General features: G+C 51.0%; 2 protein-coding genes across 3 annotated transcripts in view; one reads left to right on the top strand and one right to left on the bottom strand.

Moving 5' to 3' along the window:
• The window catches only part of TULP2 (TUB like protein 2), a 61,950-nt gene that overhangs the window by 35,262 nt on the left and 8,188 nt on the right, over positions 1-18,500 (top strand). The window lies entirely within an intron of this gene.
• Positions 2,516-18,422, bottom strand: NUCB1 (nucleobindin 1). Of its 2 annotated transcripts, none has more exons than XM_043436759.1 (13): positions 18,101-18,422; positions 17,575-17,711; positions 14,497-14,604; positions 13,203-13,335; positions 11,974-12,077; positions 9,451-9,636; positions 9,095-9,185; positions 5,097-5,155; positions 4,720-4,812; positions 4,536-4,628; positions 4,055-4,225; positions 3,524-3,611; positions 2,516-3,409 (listed from the first exon to the last, which is right to left on the bottom strand). In XM_043436759.1, exons 2-13 carry the CDS (start codon positions 17,698-17,700, stop codon positions 3,297-3,299), a joined length of 1,365 nt encoding a protein of 454 aa, XP_043292694.1. In that variant the 5' UTR covers positions 17,701-17,711; positions 18,101-18,422; the 3' UTR covers positions 2,516-3,296. The 2 variants fall into 2 exon arrangements, with proteins under 2 accessions (XP_043292694.1, XP_043292695.1); XM_043436760.1 differs by lacking the exon at positions 18,101-18,422 and adding an exon at positions 17,845-18,080.

The raw sequence follows: 18,500 nt of genomic DNA, 5'->3' as shown, positions 1-18,500 counted from the left end.
TTCTCCAGGCGATCTTCCCGACCAGATAGAACTTGAGTCTCCTGCATCTCCTGCATTGGCAGGTAGATTCTTTACCACTGGCTCCACCAGGGAAGCCCAAAAATAAATATTTAAAAGGAAACAACAACAAAACAAGAGGAGGGGACAGGCCATGCTGCAAAGGGCCACGTGAGGAAGCCACCAGGGTTGGTCAGGAGACAAGGAGTGAGGAAGCAATGTGGGCAAGAGCTTTTGTGGTTTCTGTAGGAAGGAATGGGCAATTCAGGATAAGCAGGTTTAGGACTGGCAAACTGGAATAATTTCAGCAGACTCTGTGGTGGAGGAGCTGTCTGAATTGTCTGGGACCTGGTCCTGGCATGACTAGGGCAGGGAACTGTTGTCCCAGACTATGGGGACTGTAGAAACTCCCTAAAGCAGGTGGTTGGGGTCTGGGTTGGTCTGCGTAGGAAATGTACAGTCACTCGCAGCTGAGTTGTTTATGATCTCTAGCAACTAGCTAACTCTGGGAGGGGCAGTCCCTCCAGAGTCTGTAAGACACCAGATGTCGAAACATCAGAATCACATGGTTACTACAAAGGGGGAGCAGAGACCCAAATATGAGGTGAAGGCAAGAGTTGGAATCCCTAGCTCCCCATTTTTGTCTCTCTCCTGAGATTCCCAAATCCTCTCTCAATCCAGTCTGAGTCCTGTCTACAGCAGGAACTGCAGCTCCTATGCAAAAGAACATTCCAAAGAGATTACATCATTGTAAAACCTTTGAGCACACAGATCAAAAAGATCATTTTCAGATTACATACGAAGGGCCAAGATACCTGTTGATTTAAGACTAGGATGGAAGTTCAGACAGGAGACAGGGATGGGTGGTGGTGGTCCAGGGCAGAGGTGACCCCATTCTTGACCATGTATGCAGGGACTCTGTTGTATGAGACAATGAATTTGATACTCCTGGAATTTAGATGGATTGGAGGAGACAGAGTGTAAACAAGTGGATACACTTGCAGGCAAAGAATTACCAAATGTAAAAGGCACCCTGGGTGACTAGAATGGGTTTCCTTAGATACGGGAGTCAGAGACTGGCTCCCAGAGACCCTAGTTATATGTGTGCTCACTCAGTCACGTTCAACTCTCTGCAGCCCCGTGGATTGTAGTCTGCCAGGCTTCTCTGTCCATGGGATTCTCCAGGCAAGAATACAGGAGTGGGTAGGATTTCCTGACCCAGGGATTGAACTCGATTCTCTTGCATTGGCAGGTGGATTCTTTACCACTAGCGCCACCTGGCAAGCCCTAGTTGTATAAACATGTTCATTTAATACTAATAACAGCTATTATTTGCTAAGCTTGTATTTCAGGCCAGGAGAGATGCCACTCAAGTATATGCTTACTAGATCCTTCAAAGGATGCTGGAAAGTGGCTACCATTTTAAGCCTGTTTTCCAGATTTGGTCACTGAGGCCCAGCCTCCAGTTTTCCAAGAGAAGCAGAGAGGCTGTGGCTGATGTTTGCAAAGGTCGTTGTTGAGGTTCCTAAGGGCAGGGTGGATGCATCCCAGTAAACTTCCTTGAACATTCCAGGATCTGGGAATATGTATTGCTTTTTTGTTTTTAATTTATTTTGGTTGCACTGGGTCTTCATCGCTGTGCGGGCTTTTCCTTAGTAGTGGCGATCGGGGGCTCTTTTTTGTTGGGGTGCGAGGGCTCGTCATTGCTGTGGCTTCTCTTGTTGTGGAGTATGGGCTCTAGAGCACACAGGTTTCAGTAGCTGCAGCACACAGGCCCTGGAGCACAGGCTCAGTAGTTGTGGTACTCAGGCTTAGTTGCTCTGCAGCATGTGAAGTCTTCCCAGACCAGGGATCAAACCTGAGTCCCCTGCATTGGCAGGCAGATTCTTATCAACCGGGCCACCAGGGAAATCCTGAGAATCCGTATTGTTAATGACCCTCACAGATAATTTTTATCATTGGGGCCTCCTTTACATTTCTTCTTCTTTGTGGATGCTAAACTAGACCTGTCTCATTCTTGGTAACATTCTGGTAAACAGGCTCTGGGTGGGCTCAGGAGGCTCTGATTTTTAGCCTCTGCCAATTTCCTTTGTCAGTTTTTAGTGCAGACAGGTATGACATCCAGAGCAGCTGCAGCTACTTTGGGACAAGAGGAGTACAGTTTCCCCCCTCCTCCCCCCATGCACACCCACCACAGCAGGGCTAGCAGATGGGAGAACCTAGTTCCCTGAAGGTTTTGGAGTCACTTTACCTTGAGACTTCTTGTTTGGGGTGATAATACACTTTTCTTTATTGTGTAAGCCTAGGTTTGGGTTTCCTGTCCTTGTGGCTGAAGGGATTCTACTGAAGGCATACATATCTGATGGGCAGACCCATCAGGACAGGACAAAGATGCCAGGATGCAGCCTCTCAGAAATGATGCTTGAATTGATTCTTAAAGAATGAAGAGGGCTTTGACAGGTGAAGCACAGGTGGAGTTTCAGAAGAATCAGGGTTTCCAAAGAAACAGAGGCATGGATTTGTTCCACAAAGTGTATTTGGATGGAACCAGCGTACAGAGCAGGACAGGGAGCCGTGTGAGATAAGGCCAGAAAGGCTGAGGGGCTGGAACCTAATCCTGGGATGGGGTCAGTTCTGTGACCCTTCTGGGGCTGTGGAAGGAAGGGGCTAGGAGCCATGATATCAGGGAGGGGGCTGAGATGGCTGGAAACCAGGGGTCAGGAGAGGCAGGGCTCCTGGGATCAGAGTTGATCAGCAATGCGGAGGATTCTTCTGGCCCTCACACCCAGCCATGGGGGAGACACTGTCTTTGAGGCATCACCAGTCCCACAAAAGGTAGAGAAAGGTGTTGAGGGGCCACCGAAGCCCCACAGACCAGCAGAAGCTGGGCCCAGAGCAGCAAGCAGGATTCCAGCAACTGTGGGGATGCGGGATGCTGGAGTGGCCACAACCTGGGCGTCAAGGCCAAACCAACTAGAAAGGCAGGTGTGAACAGACCCTCCCTCGAGGGAGGGGGCTTCCCTAAGTGAGGCTGAGGCCAGTGAGCACTCAACTGGATACAAAAAGGCAAGTCCCTTGGAGGGGGAACAGAAAGAGGGGACCACAGATTGGAAGGCTGTGGAGGCTGAGGCGGCAGATATGGGGCCCAGGCAGCAGTATGAGGAGGGAACAGCCAGCCTGTTCCCCCTCCCCCAGGAGGCCACGGGTGTGGCCGGGTCCCCAGAGGAGTTTGATTGTGACACTCCACCCCCCTCCCATCAGCCTTGGGAGGAACCCAGAGTGTTGGCATTCTGGAACGATCACAGGTGCTGTGAGTCCAGCTGGGCAGGCTCAGAGGTCTGTTCTGGGACCTTCTGTTCTGAAGCATCCACATCCTTCTGGTCACCGGCTGGAGCTGGGACGGGTGCATCATCTGGAAAGGGAGGGAGAACATGGTAGGGCTAGACATCGCAGCCCCTCCTCCCTCCGACCCAGAAATCTGGGCCCCCAGCTCCCTCCCTGGCCCCTGGGCCCAAGGGGCCAGCACCTGTGTCCGGGTGGAACTTCAGCGGGCCGGGGGCTGGGTTGTTGTGGCTTTGCTGCTGCTGTTTCCTCTGTTCCATTTGCAGAACAGCCTGCAGGGGGTGGGGGAGATCACAGAGGCAAGATGGTAGGATACTGAGTCTCCATGGCAACCTGCTGTGTGGTCATGGACCAGTCCTTTCTCAAGGGGCTTCAGTTTTTCTCTCTCATTGAGAGTTAGACTTAATACAAGTTAAAGATCCAGTTCTCCCTTACCTGTCATGGCTTGGGTCACACCTTGGGACAGGGAAGCCTCCTCCTCTCTCTTTGGCCCCCTCCTTTCCTGCTTACAACCTCACTGCCCTTATCCAACATGGCAGCTGCACAGCAGCCAGGGATGAGAACAATGTCTGCCCTTACTCAAGATGGCGGCTGCTGCCACCCATGGATCTACCGGTGATTTAACATAGTGGCCTCAGGCCTTCCCCATTTGTGGACACACTAGGACAAAGGCCACCAGGGATCAGAGAATGGATCCATTTCCCTGGCCAGTCACCTGCTGCAGCTCTCTCTTCTGGGCCTCCAGGCGGCCCTGGGAACGCCCCAGAGCCTCGGTTTCCTGGCTGAGGCGCTGGGCCTTGGCATTGAGCTCTGCCTCCCGGGCAGCCAGCTCCTCCTCAAAACGCCTCAGCTCCTCCTCCGTGTATGCAGGGTGCATCTCTACCGTCTGCAGGGTGAGAACAGGGGCCATCGGCAGGGGGGACACCAGCCTTGGCCCTGCTGATGGAGGAGATTCAGGGAAGGTGGGGAGGCCTGGGTCAGGTGTGTGGATAGAGAGACCAGAACTGGGAAAGGGGATAAAGGCCAGAATTGGGGAAGATCAGGGATGGGGCGAGAGAAATTCCAGGGGGATGGGGGGACAGAGAGCTGAGGATGGGAGACCCAGAGAGAAAGAGAAGTGGCCAGAGACCCTGAAGGAAGGGCTAGGTCTGTGAGAGACGGATAGTCAGGACCCAGAGTATCGCCCTTGTCCTCACCTCCCAGCCCTCCCCGGTGTCCCCGAACTCCTTCCTCTGCGTGGATGCGAGGAACTCCTCCAGGGTCACGAGGCGGTCCTGGTTGGTGTCCACCTGGGGAGCCAGGTAAGAGTAAGCAACGGAGCAGGACCTCCTTCCACCTACCTATCTCACCCCCGCCCACAGCCCGGGTCCCTCCACTCACATTCTTCATCACGTGCTCGCGCATGCGCAGCCGCTCCTCCTCCATCTCCCGCATGTCATCGTCCTCATTCTTTGGATCGTACACCTTCTCCAGCTGCAAGAATCAAGTGAAAGGCAGGACGTACTGAGAGGTCCAGGGTATGCTCCTTCCCAGGCTAACCTAACCAACCCCCCCCACACACAGAAAACTTCAACTCCCATCAGTCTTTGGGATACCCTGCCACTCCTGGCAGCCTCTTTTTGCCCCAGGGGCTGCTGGGAGTTGTAGTTTCCCCCCTGAACCCACATCCAGGGGGACCTGAGGGGACCCTGAGGATCCTAAGGGGACATGTGGTTGATATGGGCATCCTTTTCACCCACGGCCTCCAAGACACTCACCTCCTTGGTGAAGAGGGCCTCCAGCTCCTGCTCATCCAGGACACCATCGCTGTTGATATCTGAGGAAGAGACAACAAGGTTTCTTGGGGGACTGAGCACAGAGTGGGTCAAGTCCCTATTGATCTGCTAGAGAAGGAATTCTGGCTGATGTGAGGTCTGTTCTCAGAGGATGGGCAACAGCAGGGTGGTTGTTAGGATGGTGGCCTTCAGGCTTCAGTGCCCCACAGACCTGATGCTAGGACACCCCTTTCCCAACCAGGATCTCAAGAATGGAATAGATGAAGGTCAGGCTCCATTGGGACCATTCGTGGGCCCACTGTCTTACAGAATAACTTGATCTCTAGCTACCAGTGATCTGGCCACAGGATCAGCCCCTTTGCCCAGGATCCAGGGGTGTCAGTGGCACCTCCCTGAGAACCACCCCAGGGCTGACTCCCATCGCCAGAGAAGCTTCTCCCTGCCAATGTGCCATATGTGCCTTGCTCACTGACCCCATGGCGGTATCCAGGAACCCTGACCTTGCAAATCCAATGGTTAGTCTTTAGCCTGCACCTTAACTTGACTTTCTGCCTTTGGCTCCCAAAACATCATTCTCTCCTCTCCAGCTGCCCTTATTTTCCTTAGCCAGCCCTGCCCTCTCCCTGACCTCTACACTTTGGTGTACCCCAGGGGTCAGGACTGTCTTTCCTATCAAATATTCAGATTTGTCCATTACGGTTGCCATGAGTCAGATGGGCTGTTTAAATTTAAATCAGTATCAAATAAGAGTAAGATTTCAGTTTATCAGTCCCACTTGCTACATGCTGCTGCTGCTGCTAAGTCACTTCAGTCGTGTCCGACTCTGTGCGACCCCATAGATGGCAGCCCACTAGGCTCTGCTGTCCCTGCGATTCTCCAGGCAAGAACACTGGAGTGGGCTGCCATTTCCTTCTGCAATGAAGGAAAGTGAAAAGTGAAAGTGAAGTCGCTCAGTCGTGTCCGACTCTTCGCGACCCCATGGACTGCAGCCTACCAGGCTCCTCCATCCATGGGATTTTCCAGGCAGGAGTACTGGAGTGGGGTGCCATCGTCTTCTCCGCTTGCTACATGGCAAGTGCTCAATACCCATAAATGGCCAGTGGCTGCCATATTGGGCAGCACAGAACATTAGCCATCATAAGGAGAGTTCAATTGACCCAGACTTCTTAGATGGGTTTCCCTCACTTTAATGCCATCCACAGCTGCCTCCACACTTGAATATCCTACTGCCTACTCTCCATCGACACCTAAATGTCTAACAGACATCTCTAACTTGATGTGAACAGACCCAGCTCCCAGTCTTCTTTGCTTTTCTCTCCCATTCCTTCCAGTTGCTCAGGCCAAATATCTCAGAGTCACCCTTGACTCTTGTTCTATTACAGTCCTCATCCAGTCCATCTCCAAGTCCTACCAGCTTGACCTTCAAGAAGAATCCTATCACTCTTTCCTACTTCCATGGTCCAGCCATCAGCATCTCATGACTTCTGACTTGGGTCCTGGTTTTGACCCTTGGCCCCTACAGCCTGTCCTCGACACAGCACCCAGCACTCAGATGAATCCTGTCAACACTTAAGGCAGGTGGGGTCAGTTCCTCTGCTCAAAATCCTTTTTCAGCAGTAAAAGCAGTAAAAGCCCTCAGCAGTAAAAGCTCGGAGTCCTAACCCCTGGATTGCCAGGGAATTCCGTTTCTCATCATTCTTCTCTTCCAGCATTCTGTTCCAGTGACCTTGGAAAACCTACCAAGTTCATTCTCCCCTGCCTGTGTTTGCTGTGCCCCCGATTTAGACAAGTATCTGTGAGGCTCCACCCCTCACTTCACCGAGGTCTTGGTTCAAATGTCATCTCTCTTGAGCTGTGCTGTGCCATCCAGTGGCTGCTAGCTACATGGGGCAAATGAAATTTAAATGAACAACAATCACATACAATGAAAAACTCATTTCCTTGACATTATGCTAAGTGAAATAAGCCAGTCACAAAAAGACAAATACTGTACAATTCCACTTCTATGCAGTAGCTAGAAGAGTTAAAAATCATAGAGAAAAGAAAACAGAAGTAACTACGGGCTGGGGGAAAGGTCATGCGGAACTGATGATTAACACAGAGCTTCAGTTTTTGCAAAGATGAAAACACTTGCATAACAATATGAGTGTACTTAACTCGATTGAAATGTACATTTAAAAATGGCTAAGATGGTAGATTTTATGTCAAGTGTATTTTTTTTTATGTCAAGCATATTTTACTACAATCACAAAATTTTAAAAATTTAACTTAACTGCCCCCCCCCCAATATTCTGTTTCTTAGTTGTAAAACCCACATTTCAAGTCCTTAATTAATAGCCATGGGAACTAATGGAACACATGGGAACTAATAAGAACCTATTGTATAGCACAGGGAACTCTACTCAATACTCTGTAATGATCTACATGGGGAAAGTAGCTTAAAAAAATAAGCTAAAAAAAAGCTAAAATGGAGTCACTTCGCTGTACAGCAGAAATTAGCACAACACTGTAAATCAACTACGACCCAATAAAAATTAATTCAAAAAAAAAGAACAAAGGATGCTGGGTTAATAAACTTTCTCATTAAAAAAAAAAAAAAAAAAAAGACTTTGCTGGTGATCCAGTGGTTAAGACTCTATGCTTCTACTGTAGGGAGCACGTGTTCAATCCCTGGTTGGGGAACTAAGATCCCGTACTCTGTGTGGTATGGCAAAAAAAAAAAAAAAGCAACATGGGGCTGGTGGCTGCTGTATTGGACAACACAGGCGTGGAACATTTCCATCAGCGTAGAAAGTTCTGCTGGACAATGCTGACCTAGCAAACACCTTTCCAGACCAAGCTATCTAAAAATCGTCACTGTAGACCCGAAATTCCGATGTCCTTGTTTCCATGGTACATGTGACTCTCTGATCATCTACTACAGAACCAACTTCACCAATTCTAAAAATGTCCTTTTTTTGCTCCCCATATTTTATCATCCATGAAATTGGGAGGCATCTTATCATTGAGGGTGTGTCAGTTTAAAGGGCAGTTTGTATAAAATTCAAGTGTGTCTTACACTCCAAGGTCACTTTGATTCACTTAAAATAGAGTATTTGCCTGATCACAGGCTCTGTGATGGCAGGGAGACTTTCTTTTGTTCACATCTGTATCTACAGGGTCTCCATGAAGCTCAGTCCTTAGAGGTCACTTAGCAAACATTTGTTGAATAAATGAATCAGACCCTGCTAAGCTCTGGTGACAGGCTATAGCTTTTGCGTTGGGATCCTGGGCACACCTGAGGGGGCCGGGCAAGAAGTGACAAAGTGACATCAGGGGGATTCCCTGGTCGTCCTGTAAAGTTAGGACTCTGCGCTTTAACTGCCAAGGGCCCCTGGTTCAATCCCTGGTCAGGGAACTAAGATCCTGCAAGCCTCAAGGCACAGTCAAAAAAAAAAAAGTGACATCAGGATATAAGATCTAGCACGGGCCAGATTCAGAGCCAAACGTCTGGTATTTGGAGGTTTTGGAATTAGAGGCTGGACACAGAGGTGATGTTTCCAGACAGGAGGAGAATGAAGGGGAATATGCCCCGGAATTAGCATGTGGAAGGGGCTCCCTGGAGGCCTGGTGACTAGGGTTTAGCACCCCCCAGAAACCCCGCCTTAGCGACAGGACCCCAGGGGCAACCGGGGCTTCTGGACTGCCATGAAGTGGGGGGTCCATGCCTAGCCAAGCCAAGCTCTGTTAGGGATAATGATCAGTCCTTACAACCCAGAAGTCTGGTGTACCCCAGAAGAAAGGACCAGCTCTTGTATGCAGATCCTGGCCCCAACAACAGGGAGCGACAGGGTCTTCCTGACCACCAGGGGAGAGGGGCTCAGCACTCTTTGGCCTTCTTAAGCCCCATGACATGAGGGAGACCCCTTTTCAGCATTCAGGCCCCAGACAGGTCAGACCTCAGTGTTAACTTGGGTTCTGGGACTCCCTCCCCACCTTACCATGCAGTATGAAGAAGGTCTTCGGGTTAAACCTGTTGGGGTCCAATCCATCCAGTTCCTCCCACACCTCCTTCAACTGGGCTTGGCTGCCCTGTGGAAGGGAGAGCCAGGGGCTCATGAGCAAGAAGGCTGGGTCCCACAGGATGAAGCTAGAGAACCCTTTTACCCCCATCCCTCGAATGTCTTACCCCTCAAACAAGAAAACTACAACTCCCAGCAGCCCCTGGAGGTAGCTAGGCACATTAAAAGGGAGCTCTGCCTCAAGGTCTGCTGGGAGTTATAATTTTTCAGCTGCTTTCTTGTGGAGCTTGGAAAGTTGGACGTGGTGGGGGTTAGGCATGAATGGGGGTCCTTACAGGCACATTGACTTTGGGGTGTTCTCGGTGCCGGCGCTGTTGCTCTTCCAGCTTCCTCTCCGCCTCCTTCCGCTGCTCTTCCCCCAGGGACTCCAGATAACGGCGTCTCTCGTGTTCTTTGAGCATTTCGTAGCGTTTGAACTCTTCATGATGGGCTGCGTCGTACTGGGCCAGGTCCCGAGTGGCCTGGGGAAAGGGAGCCGGTCATTCCCACCTCACCTCTATGCCCAGTTCCTAATTCCAACCTCTGAGCGCCAGGCCCTTGGCTCTGAATCTGGCCCCTCTCCCACCATGCTGGGTCTTAGGTCCTGATGTCGCTTCTTGCCCCATAACCCACAGCCTCCCCTCTTTGCTGAAAAAAAGATGAGGATGGTTACACAATAGTGACATTAACTCACCTTTTTCAAGTCCTCCACAATCTCAAGATTTTGGAGGAATAAATAATAAGGAATAGCTCATGAGGTGGCTTACTAGGGAAAGCAGTACAGTTAAGAGAATAAAGATCATGAGGGCTGTAATTATTCTGTCCAGGGTTCAAATCTAGGCTCTGTTATGTGAGCAAGTCCCAGCTGCTGTATCACCTCGGGCTAATCACTCATTCTCTCTGTGCCTCTGTTTCTGCCTCTGGAAATTGGAGATAACAATGCATAGTGGGTGGTACAGGGTCCCCCACCCCCCACCTCAGAAGTCATCTGAACAGAACTGCAGAATGTGACTTTTCTTTGAAACAGGATCTTTGCAGATCTAATTAGGTAAGATGAGGTCCTGCTGGATGAGGGTGGGCCCTAATTCTAAGGACTAGTGTCTACAGAGAGGACACAGAGAAAGACAGAGAGCATGCCTGGACATGGAGTGAGGTGTCTACAAGCCAAGGAATGCTGGCAACCCCCAGCAGCTAGAGGTAGAAAGGAGCAGATGCCTCTAAAGAAACTTTGGTTTTGGCCCAGGGATACTGATTTTGGACTTCCGTCCTCCAGAACTATGAGAGAAACCTTTGTGTTGTTTTAAGCCATGAGTCTGTGGTAATTTGTTATATGGAAGCAATAGAAAGCCAATACAGCTGTTGTGTGGGGAACAGACAGAGGTTCTCAACCTGGGCTGACTGTGGTCCCCAGGGGACAGCTGTCAATGTCTGCAGATACTGTTGGTCACAGCTGGGGGAGGTCTATTGGCATCTAGTGGGTAGAGGCCAGGAATGCTGCTAAACACCACACAATGCACAAACAGCCCCACAACAAATTATTCAGCCCCAAATGCCAAAACTGCCAAGAAACCCTGTTGATGCCTGTGAAAGGCAGAAGCAAGAAGCCCATTTCTCAATATGACAGGGGTTGAGACCAGGAGAATGACAGTGGGGCTGGAGGAAAGCAGACAGTTTCCAGAACGTTTTGGAAAGAAGCGGCAGAAACATCCCTCAGGGACAGAGGTCAAATGACTGTTATTATCTTTATGGCCACTAGATGGCGCTCCAGTCAGCCAGGAAAGCAGGCTGAGGTTCAGGCTAGGAGGAAGGGAGTGGGTTCTGTCCAGGCAGCTACAGCAGGGCTGTAAGCCAGGGAGAGGCAGAGGCCAGGGCAGGCCTGAGCATCCCTGGCCACTCCCCAGCCCCACACGTGGCTTTGCGCAGGAGGCCCGGCTGCGGATCCCACTTCTCACACGAGGACTGTTTAGTTGCTGGGCTGGTCTAACAAATTACAGTCAATTTTGTGGCTTAAAAAAACACACACATCATCTTACAGTATGGAGGCTGGAGTCTGAAATTAGTTTCAGTGGGCTGCAATTACAGTGCTGGCAAAGCCGTGCCTCCCTCCGGAGATTCTAGGAGAGAATCCTCTTCTTTGACTTTTCCGGTTTTTACAAAGACTTTTTTCTTGGCTGCCCCAATCAGGGGATGAACCTGCACCCTCGGCAGTGAAAGCTCAGAATCCTAACCACTGGACCCCCAGGGAACATCCAGAAGTAAACTCAATTTTTGTTTTTTCTTTGCCATGCAACACACTTGGCAGGATCTCAGTTCCCTGACCAGGGATGGACCCTGGGCCATTACAGTGAAAGCCTGGAATCCTAACACTAGAATGCCAGAGAACCCTATAAGGACCCTTTTGATGACACTAAGGGCCCACCGGGATAACTCAGGCTCATCCCCCATCTCAATATCCTTGGCTTAATCACATATGCACAGGCCCTTTTGCCACATCAGGTCATATAGTGAACAGGTAACATCTTTCGAGGGGCTGTTATTCTGCCTACAACAAGGACACAGAGGAAATCCCTGCCCTCCAGTCACAGGGGAGAGATCTGAACCCAGGTGTGACTGGAGCCAACTCCCCCCACCCCTCAACTCTGCCTTCCTGTAGAGAATCTGGGGAAGCCGTTTTTAGGCACACCCAGCCCTCTGCAGCCTGCTGGCCTCAGAGAACACCAGGCGGGGGTGAGCAGGCTCGTCCTGGGCTCCGCCCCCTTCTTCCCCTGAGGGCAGAAGGCTGCCCTCAGTCCTCTGCCTTCAGGTCCCCTGCAAGTTACCGTCTGGATCAACAGCTCTAGGTCCCGGGCCTCAAATGTGTGCTGATTCTGAGGGTCCAGGTGTTCAAATTGCTTCAGGAGGTTCAGGTGATCCAACTGTACATCTGGATGAGAGGGAAGATGGGGGGGAAAAGCATGAACTCATAGAATGTTCCTTCTTCCAAAATCCCTATCCTGGACTGGATGGGCTGGATCTGCTCTAGAGGAGGTCACAGAGGGCATGGAAGGATGTCACAGAGGACAGCACGGATGGGCCTGGAGCAGTCATGGAGGGCTTCGTGGAGGAGGCAATGAACACAACTGAATCTGATGCTGAAAATTGTAATAACCACGATAATAACCAACATGTGTCAAAGACGTACTATATGCCAGGCCCTGCTCCCTAAACACATTAAATATATTAATGCATTTACTTTTCACAAAAGTCTCACATAGGTTCCGCAATTATCTCACATTATGGATGCGGAAACTGAGGCTCAGAGAGGGAAAGGGACACCTAGGTCACCATCTAAGAAGAGGCAGAATGAAGACTAGTTGGGCTTCATAGCACATGATACTCAACCTCCGTTATGGGTTGAACTGCCTTGCCCCTACATTCACACAGGGATTGAAATCCTGACCCGCAGTATCGCAGAACTTATTTGGAGACAGGGTTTTACAGAGGTGATCAAGTTAAAATGAGGTTATGAGGGTGAGCCTTAATCCCATATGACAGGAGTCCTTATAAAAATGGAAAATCTGGGGGCCTCCCTGGTGGTTCAGTGGTGAAGAATCTGCCTGCTAATGCAGGAGACACAGGTTCGATCGCTGGTCTGGGAAGATCTCACATGCCTTGGAGCAACTGTGCCTGACCGCTGCAACTATCTAGCCTGTGCTCTAGAGCTGGGGAGCCGCAACTACAGAAGCCCACCGCGCCTGGAGCCCGTGCTCCACCACAAGAGAAGCCCCTGCACCGCAACTAGAGAGTAGCCCTTGCTCTTTCACTGGTGGTCTGCCCAGCAAGGAAAACCCAGCACAGCCAAATAAATAAATTTAAAAAAAAATAAAATTTTTTTAAAGTGTTAGGAAGAAAATTTGATCAATCTTCTACACAGATTTTACAAACGTGGTGAGGAGGAGACCCCGGAGGCGCTCCCTGCCCAAATCACCTAGATGCAGGGGAGGGAGGCCTCCTGACCCACTGGCCCCGCCCCCCGCCTCATCGGCCCCGCCCACTGCGCCGCACTCACTGGGCTCCTGCTGGGCGTCCATCTTGGCCTTGAGCAGCATCCTCAGCCTAGACACCTCCTGCCGCTTGAGCTCATCCAGCTTGGTGCGGACATGGTGGCTGACGAAGTCCAGCTCCCGGCTCAGCTTCCCACTCTGCCCAGGAGAGAGGGGACACTGGTCAAGCCGCCCTCTCTGGAGCCTTCTGCAAGCTTTCTGATGCCTTCCTGGGGTGCCCCAAAGCCCCCAAGACAGGATCGACATTTAGATAAGGCTGATTCACACGACACCCCCCGCCCCCGCCCCTGAAACAGAGAAAGTGTGGGGCGGGGGGCGGCACAGAGGGGTGCGTCCACTTGCTCAGAAGAGCGTGAGGGGGCGGGGCTGGGATTGGAACCCAGCACCATGCCACTCCAGAACCTGCCTGCCTACGTGGCCACTGTTTCTGACGTTATTTCCCACTTGTATGACCTTGAACAAGCTACGTAGGCTCTAGGGCTACTGTTTCTCTGGCTAGGCAGCGGGACGGGCTGGGCTCATTGACCTCTGGTTCCACCCATCCATTGTCGGGGGGTCCAGGTAAGTGGGGACAGATGAGAACCCCAGGAATGCTGGGAGGTTTGCAGGGAGCAGAGCTGCCCTCCTCATCAGCCCTGGGTCAAGGAGTTTGGGGTAGGGCAGAGGAGCGGGGCAGGCAGTTGTGTGTGTGTCTGTGTGTGTGTGAGAGTGAGCATTCTTTTCAAGAGACTCTGCTTAGGGGATGGGTCAGGATATGGGCTCAGGGCTCAGTCAGTCCAGGGATTGAGACCCAGGCCTCTGGGAAGGACAAACACTGCTACCAGGACCTCAGGGTCCGCCTCTGTAAAATGGGGAGAATCCCAACTCCTCTGGAGGCTTAAGGTGAGTTAGAGGAGATGTGCGTGATGACAGCATCTCCTGTGTTTTGAATTCTTCCTGTGTGGACAGCACTTTGCTGAGAACTCACAGAATCATACCTTGCAGAGTGCAGACTGAGGACAGACACTGTGCACGTCCATGTCTTTTACATGTCTTACCTCAGACAGTCCTGTCGTCGCCCCACTTTTCAGATGGCAAAACTGAGGCACAGTGCAGGGAGGCCACACAGCTGATAGAGCTGATACTGGAAACCATGGCCCACCCACATCCACACTTAACCACACATTCCCTCTCCCCCCGGCCCAGATCCTTTCCCAGCTATGCAACCTGGAGAAGCGACTTCCCCAGGCTCAGACTCTGCCCTCTGAGCACGCATCCCCTCATCCCCACCCAGCGTGCTCGCACCCAGCCACACCGCACCTTGATGTCCTCGGCGTTGGCAGCCTGCAGCTTTTCCCGGAAGTGCCCGTCAGTCTCCAGCACATTGATGACTTCCTGGAGGTACCGGTGATAGTACAGGCCTGTGTCCTGGGGCAACAAAGATGAACATAGCAGTGCCAGCCCTGGCCCCCTCTCTGGTTCTGCCCTGCAGATAGGACCCAAAGACCACCCCACAACCCTGAGCAGGAGATCTCCCCTCTGGGACACAGGCTCTGGAGCCAGCAACCTCGGTTGCTCTGTAATCACAGACAAATTACCCAATCCTATGGGCCTCAGCTCTCACCTCCTCTTAGGTCTGTCTGTGCTGGAGATGAAATTAAAATCACATGGGTAAACACTATGCCCCCAGAGTGGACATACTGCAATTTATTGGCAAGCAGTGAAACACACAGTCATCCATTCAACCAGCATTCACCCAGCCCCTATCATTTCCTAGGCACTGTTCAAGAGAACACAGCCAGTGAACCAGACAGACAAAAACCAGAACTTCCTTATGGTCCAGTGGTTAAGAGTTTGCACTTCCAATGCAGGGGGTGAAGGTTCAATCCCTGGTTGGGGAACTAAGATCCCACATGCCTCATGGCAAGGCCAAAAAAAGAAAAAGACTGATAAAAATCCCTGGGCTCTTAGTCCTAGCCCTGCCACTTTCCTTTTCCAGGGTCTCACTCTTCCACAGACAATAAAATTCCCTCCTTCTCAGAACTGTGGTGAAAAGTAATGAGATAAGAAGCCTGACACATAGTAAGCCTTTAGAAGACACTCAGTCTACCACGGCGATCATTACACATGTTGAGGAAAAGAAATGGGAAGAGATCGCCCACCTATGTCACTGTGGGTTTAATAGAGTCCTACTGCTGCTCTAACAAATATCACAAACTAAGCGACTTAGAGCCGTAAAAATTTATTCTCTTAACAGAGTTCGGGAAGTCACAAGTCCAAAGTGGTTCAGCAGGACTGGGCTTATTCTGGAGACTTAAGGGAACAGTCTGCTTCCTTGCCTCTTCCAGCATCTAGAGGCCGCCTGCATTCCTTGGCTTATGGCCTTGCCTCACTCTGACCTCTGCTTACATCATCACATCGCCTCTGACACTGACCTTCTTGCCTGTCTTCTAGGGGACCCTTGTGGTTACACTGGGCCCATCTGAACAGTACAGGACATAGAGAAGGAAATAGCCAACCCACTCCAGTATTCTTGCCTGGGAAATCCCACAGACAGAAGAGCTGGTAGGCTCCAGTCTATGGGGTCGCCTCAAAGAGTCAGACACGACTTAGCGACTCAACAACAAAATACTACAGTATACAGAACTGTGAAAAAGAAAGTGAAAAGTGTCAAGGAGAAAAACAAAGTTTGCAGCATGGAATGTTTTTGCAATTCTTTCTACACATGGATACACCCCTGTGTATGCCAGCAACTAGTCATATATATTCAGATACAGGGTTTTTTTTGTTGCTGTTTCATAAAAGTAAAGTCATCCTCTGTAAACAAACAAAATACAGGATTACTTCTCCACCTAACTCAATCATACCTGCAAACACTCTTTTGCCATATATTCACAGGTTCTGGGCATGGACATCTTTGGGGGCCATCATTCAACCAAACAGAGTAGGCTGAATCCCAAATCTGCCAATGACTAGCCATGTAATGACTAGTAGGACTGCTAGGATGCCTACTTAAATTTAAATTTCAGCTAAAACAACAAATAACTTTCAGAATATGGATACTGCATGGAGGGCACTTATATTAATAATTATTCATTGCGTATCTGAAATTTAATTTTAAGTGAGCATCCTTTATGTGCGAAGTCTTGCAGCCTTAGTCCTTGGTCAAGATACTTAACTCTGTGCCTCAGCTTCCTCACCTGTAAAGTAAGGTTAAGGAATACCTACCTCATAGGGGCTGTTATGAGGATTAGAGGAATTAATATCGCTAAATATTTAACTCAGAGCTTAGTTGTTGTTCAGTTGCTCAGTCATGTCTGACTCCTTGAGACCCCATGGACTGCAGCATGCCGGCTTCTCTGTCCTTCACTATCTTCTGGAGTTTGCTCAAAGTCATGTTCATTGAGTCGGTGATGCTATCTAACCATCTCATCCTCTGCTGCCGCCTTCACTTTTTTCCTTCAGCACTTAGTAGGAGCTGTCAGTATTATTATGACTGCGGTCATTGCCATTTATAACCTTCTGTTAGTCTCAGAATAAAGTCTCCACCATGGTCCACAAGGCCATGTGTGATCTGCCCCAGTCCATCTCTGACCTAGTCTCCCCTTATTTCACTCTGTCTCAAGCCACACTGGCCTCCTCTATGTCCTTCTACTCACTCCGCTCTCCACCATGCAGCCTTTGCACAGGCTGTTCCTTCTGCCTGGAATATTCTTCCCGGCACTCCAGATCTCAGTTCAAATGATCCCTCCTTCCTCCCTGACCATCACCGCTGGTGGTTCATTCTCAGTGGCCCCAGCCTTTCCAGTGAGCTAAGCTGGTCTGTGAGGGCAGGGGGCTTGCTCTAAATGAACTAAGGGAAAGGGAACTCAAGCTGCACTTCTGTGTCTGCAGAGAATTCACGGGGCAAAGGTCTCAGCTGCTGGGTGGGGACCTGCCACACCACACACAGGAACTCAGAATGAACTGTTCCAGAGACAGCAACGTGTCCATTCCTATTGGAAGCTGTAGGATTCGGGCCACGAATCAGGGCACTAGCCTTGAGGATCTTTTAAAGTTCCAAATTCCCTAAGACCATAGGTTTCATAGGGTTTGACAGACACGTATTGGAATAAATGAGTATTTTCCATGCCCCATGCCCATCATACTTTAAACTACAACTCCCATGAGCTCCCTGACGTGAGAACACCACAGTTAGCTAACATCACCAGCTCAGCGTGCTACTGGGAAATGTAGTTTCGCCCCCCGCACCCAGCTTCCTTCTTGAGGGGAGGGCGTCTTAAAGGAGCAGAGATATTTAGGTGTTTGGGGGGTAGGTGTTTGGGGGGTAGGGGGCAGGGTCCCGGGGGCGGGATGCAGATTTTCTATCTAACTGGCAAGCAGGGAAGGGCCACTTACAGGGCTCTCGGTCGCGGGATTCTCCTCCTTGGGCGCCCCCCGCTCCAGGGGCACGGCCAGAACAGCGCGCAGCAGCAGTAGAGACGGCAGGAGGAAGAGGGCTGCACGGGGCCCAGAGGGAGGCATGGCGGCGTGGTCTGTTGGGGGCGGAGAGGTGGGATATGTTTGTCCCAAGACTCCTCCTCCCCCTGGACCCAGGAGTCTGGACTTCCAGCGCCGCTCCCCGCCCCTTTCCAAGAATCAAGATTCAAAGCGTTTAGTTCTCCGGACCTAGGAGTCTGAGCCTCCAGCCTTTCCTTCCTCAGACCCAGGAGTCCTGGCTTCCAGCATCCTCTTCGCTTAGACTCAGGAATCCGGGATCTCGACCCCCTCTTTCCCTAAACCCAAAGGTCGAGGCCCCAGCCTCCTCTTCTCCCAGGACCTAGAGGTACCGGGGTCCTCCCCCGAGATCCGGTTTTCCAGCCCTCCTGTCCCCCGCCTCGCTTCTTCCCAGGACCGAAGAGTCTAGGACGCTCCAGCCCCTTACCTCTCCTTCACCGCAGAGGGCGTCTTCCTGGCATAGAACCTCCGGAGCTTTCTTGGTGTTTTCCCCCCTAGGCCACGCCCACTTTCCCGCAGAGGACCCGATCTCAGCAGCCTGATTGGTCCACGCTGGCTCCAGGTTCCTCGGGCCCCTGTCTAGCGGCTCCGCCCCTCGTCGAAGTCGCTGGCCTTTTCTCGAAAGCCTAGCCTCCTTTCTTGGAAGCCCTACCTTTTGACGCCACATATCCTGCTTTTTAGGAGAAAGAATGGAGACTTTCAAAGAGAACTACAACTCCCTCTCGGACCGGGGCAAAAATGAGTCTACTTCCGCGGGCATCTTGGCCTCTTTGGCTCATGGGAGTTGTAGTTTTCTGATTTATTTTCTCGCCTGGACGTGGCTGTAA

The sequence above is a fragment of the Cervus canadensis genome, chromosome 18, assembly GCF_019320065.1.
Source record: "Cervus canadensis isolate Bull #8, Minnesota chromosome 18, ASM1932006v1, whole genome shotgun sequence".
Lineage (NCBI taxonomy): Eukaryota > Metazoa > Chordata > Mammalia > Artiodactyla > Cervidae > Cervus > Cervus canadensis.
The sequence above is the reverse complement of the archived record's forward strand: the minus strand, read 5'-3'. Positions and strand labels throughout refer to the sequence as shown.

What these genes read in the sequence shown, in the direction of transcription:
- NUCB1 (XM_043436759.1), bottom strand. Translation starts at nt 17,700, where the DNA reads ATGCCTCCCTCTGGGCCCCGTGCAGCCCTCTTCCTCCTGCCGTCTCTA. An exon ending in ACCCCAAAGTCAATGTGCCT is followed by an intron (nt 9,186 to 9,450) that starts GTAAGGACCCCC and finishes TCCCTTCCACAG; the next exon opens with GGCAGCCAAGCCCAGTTGAA. An exon ending in GAAGTTCCACCCGGACACAG is followed by an intron (nt 3,410 to 3,523) that starts GTGCTGGCCCCT and finishes CTCCCTTTCCAG; the next exon opens with ATGATGCACCCGTCCCAGCT.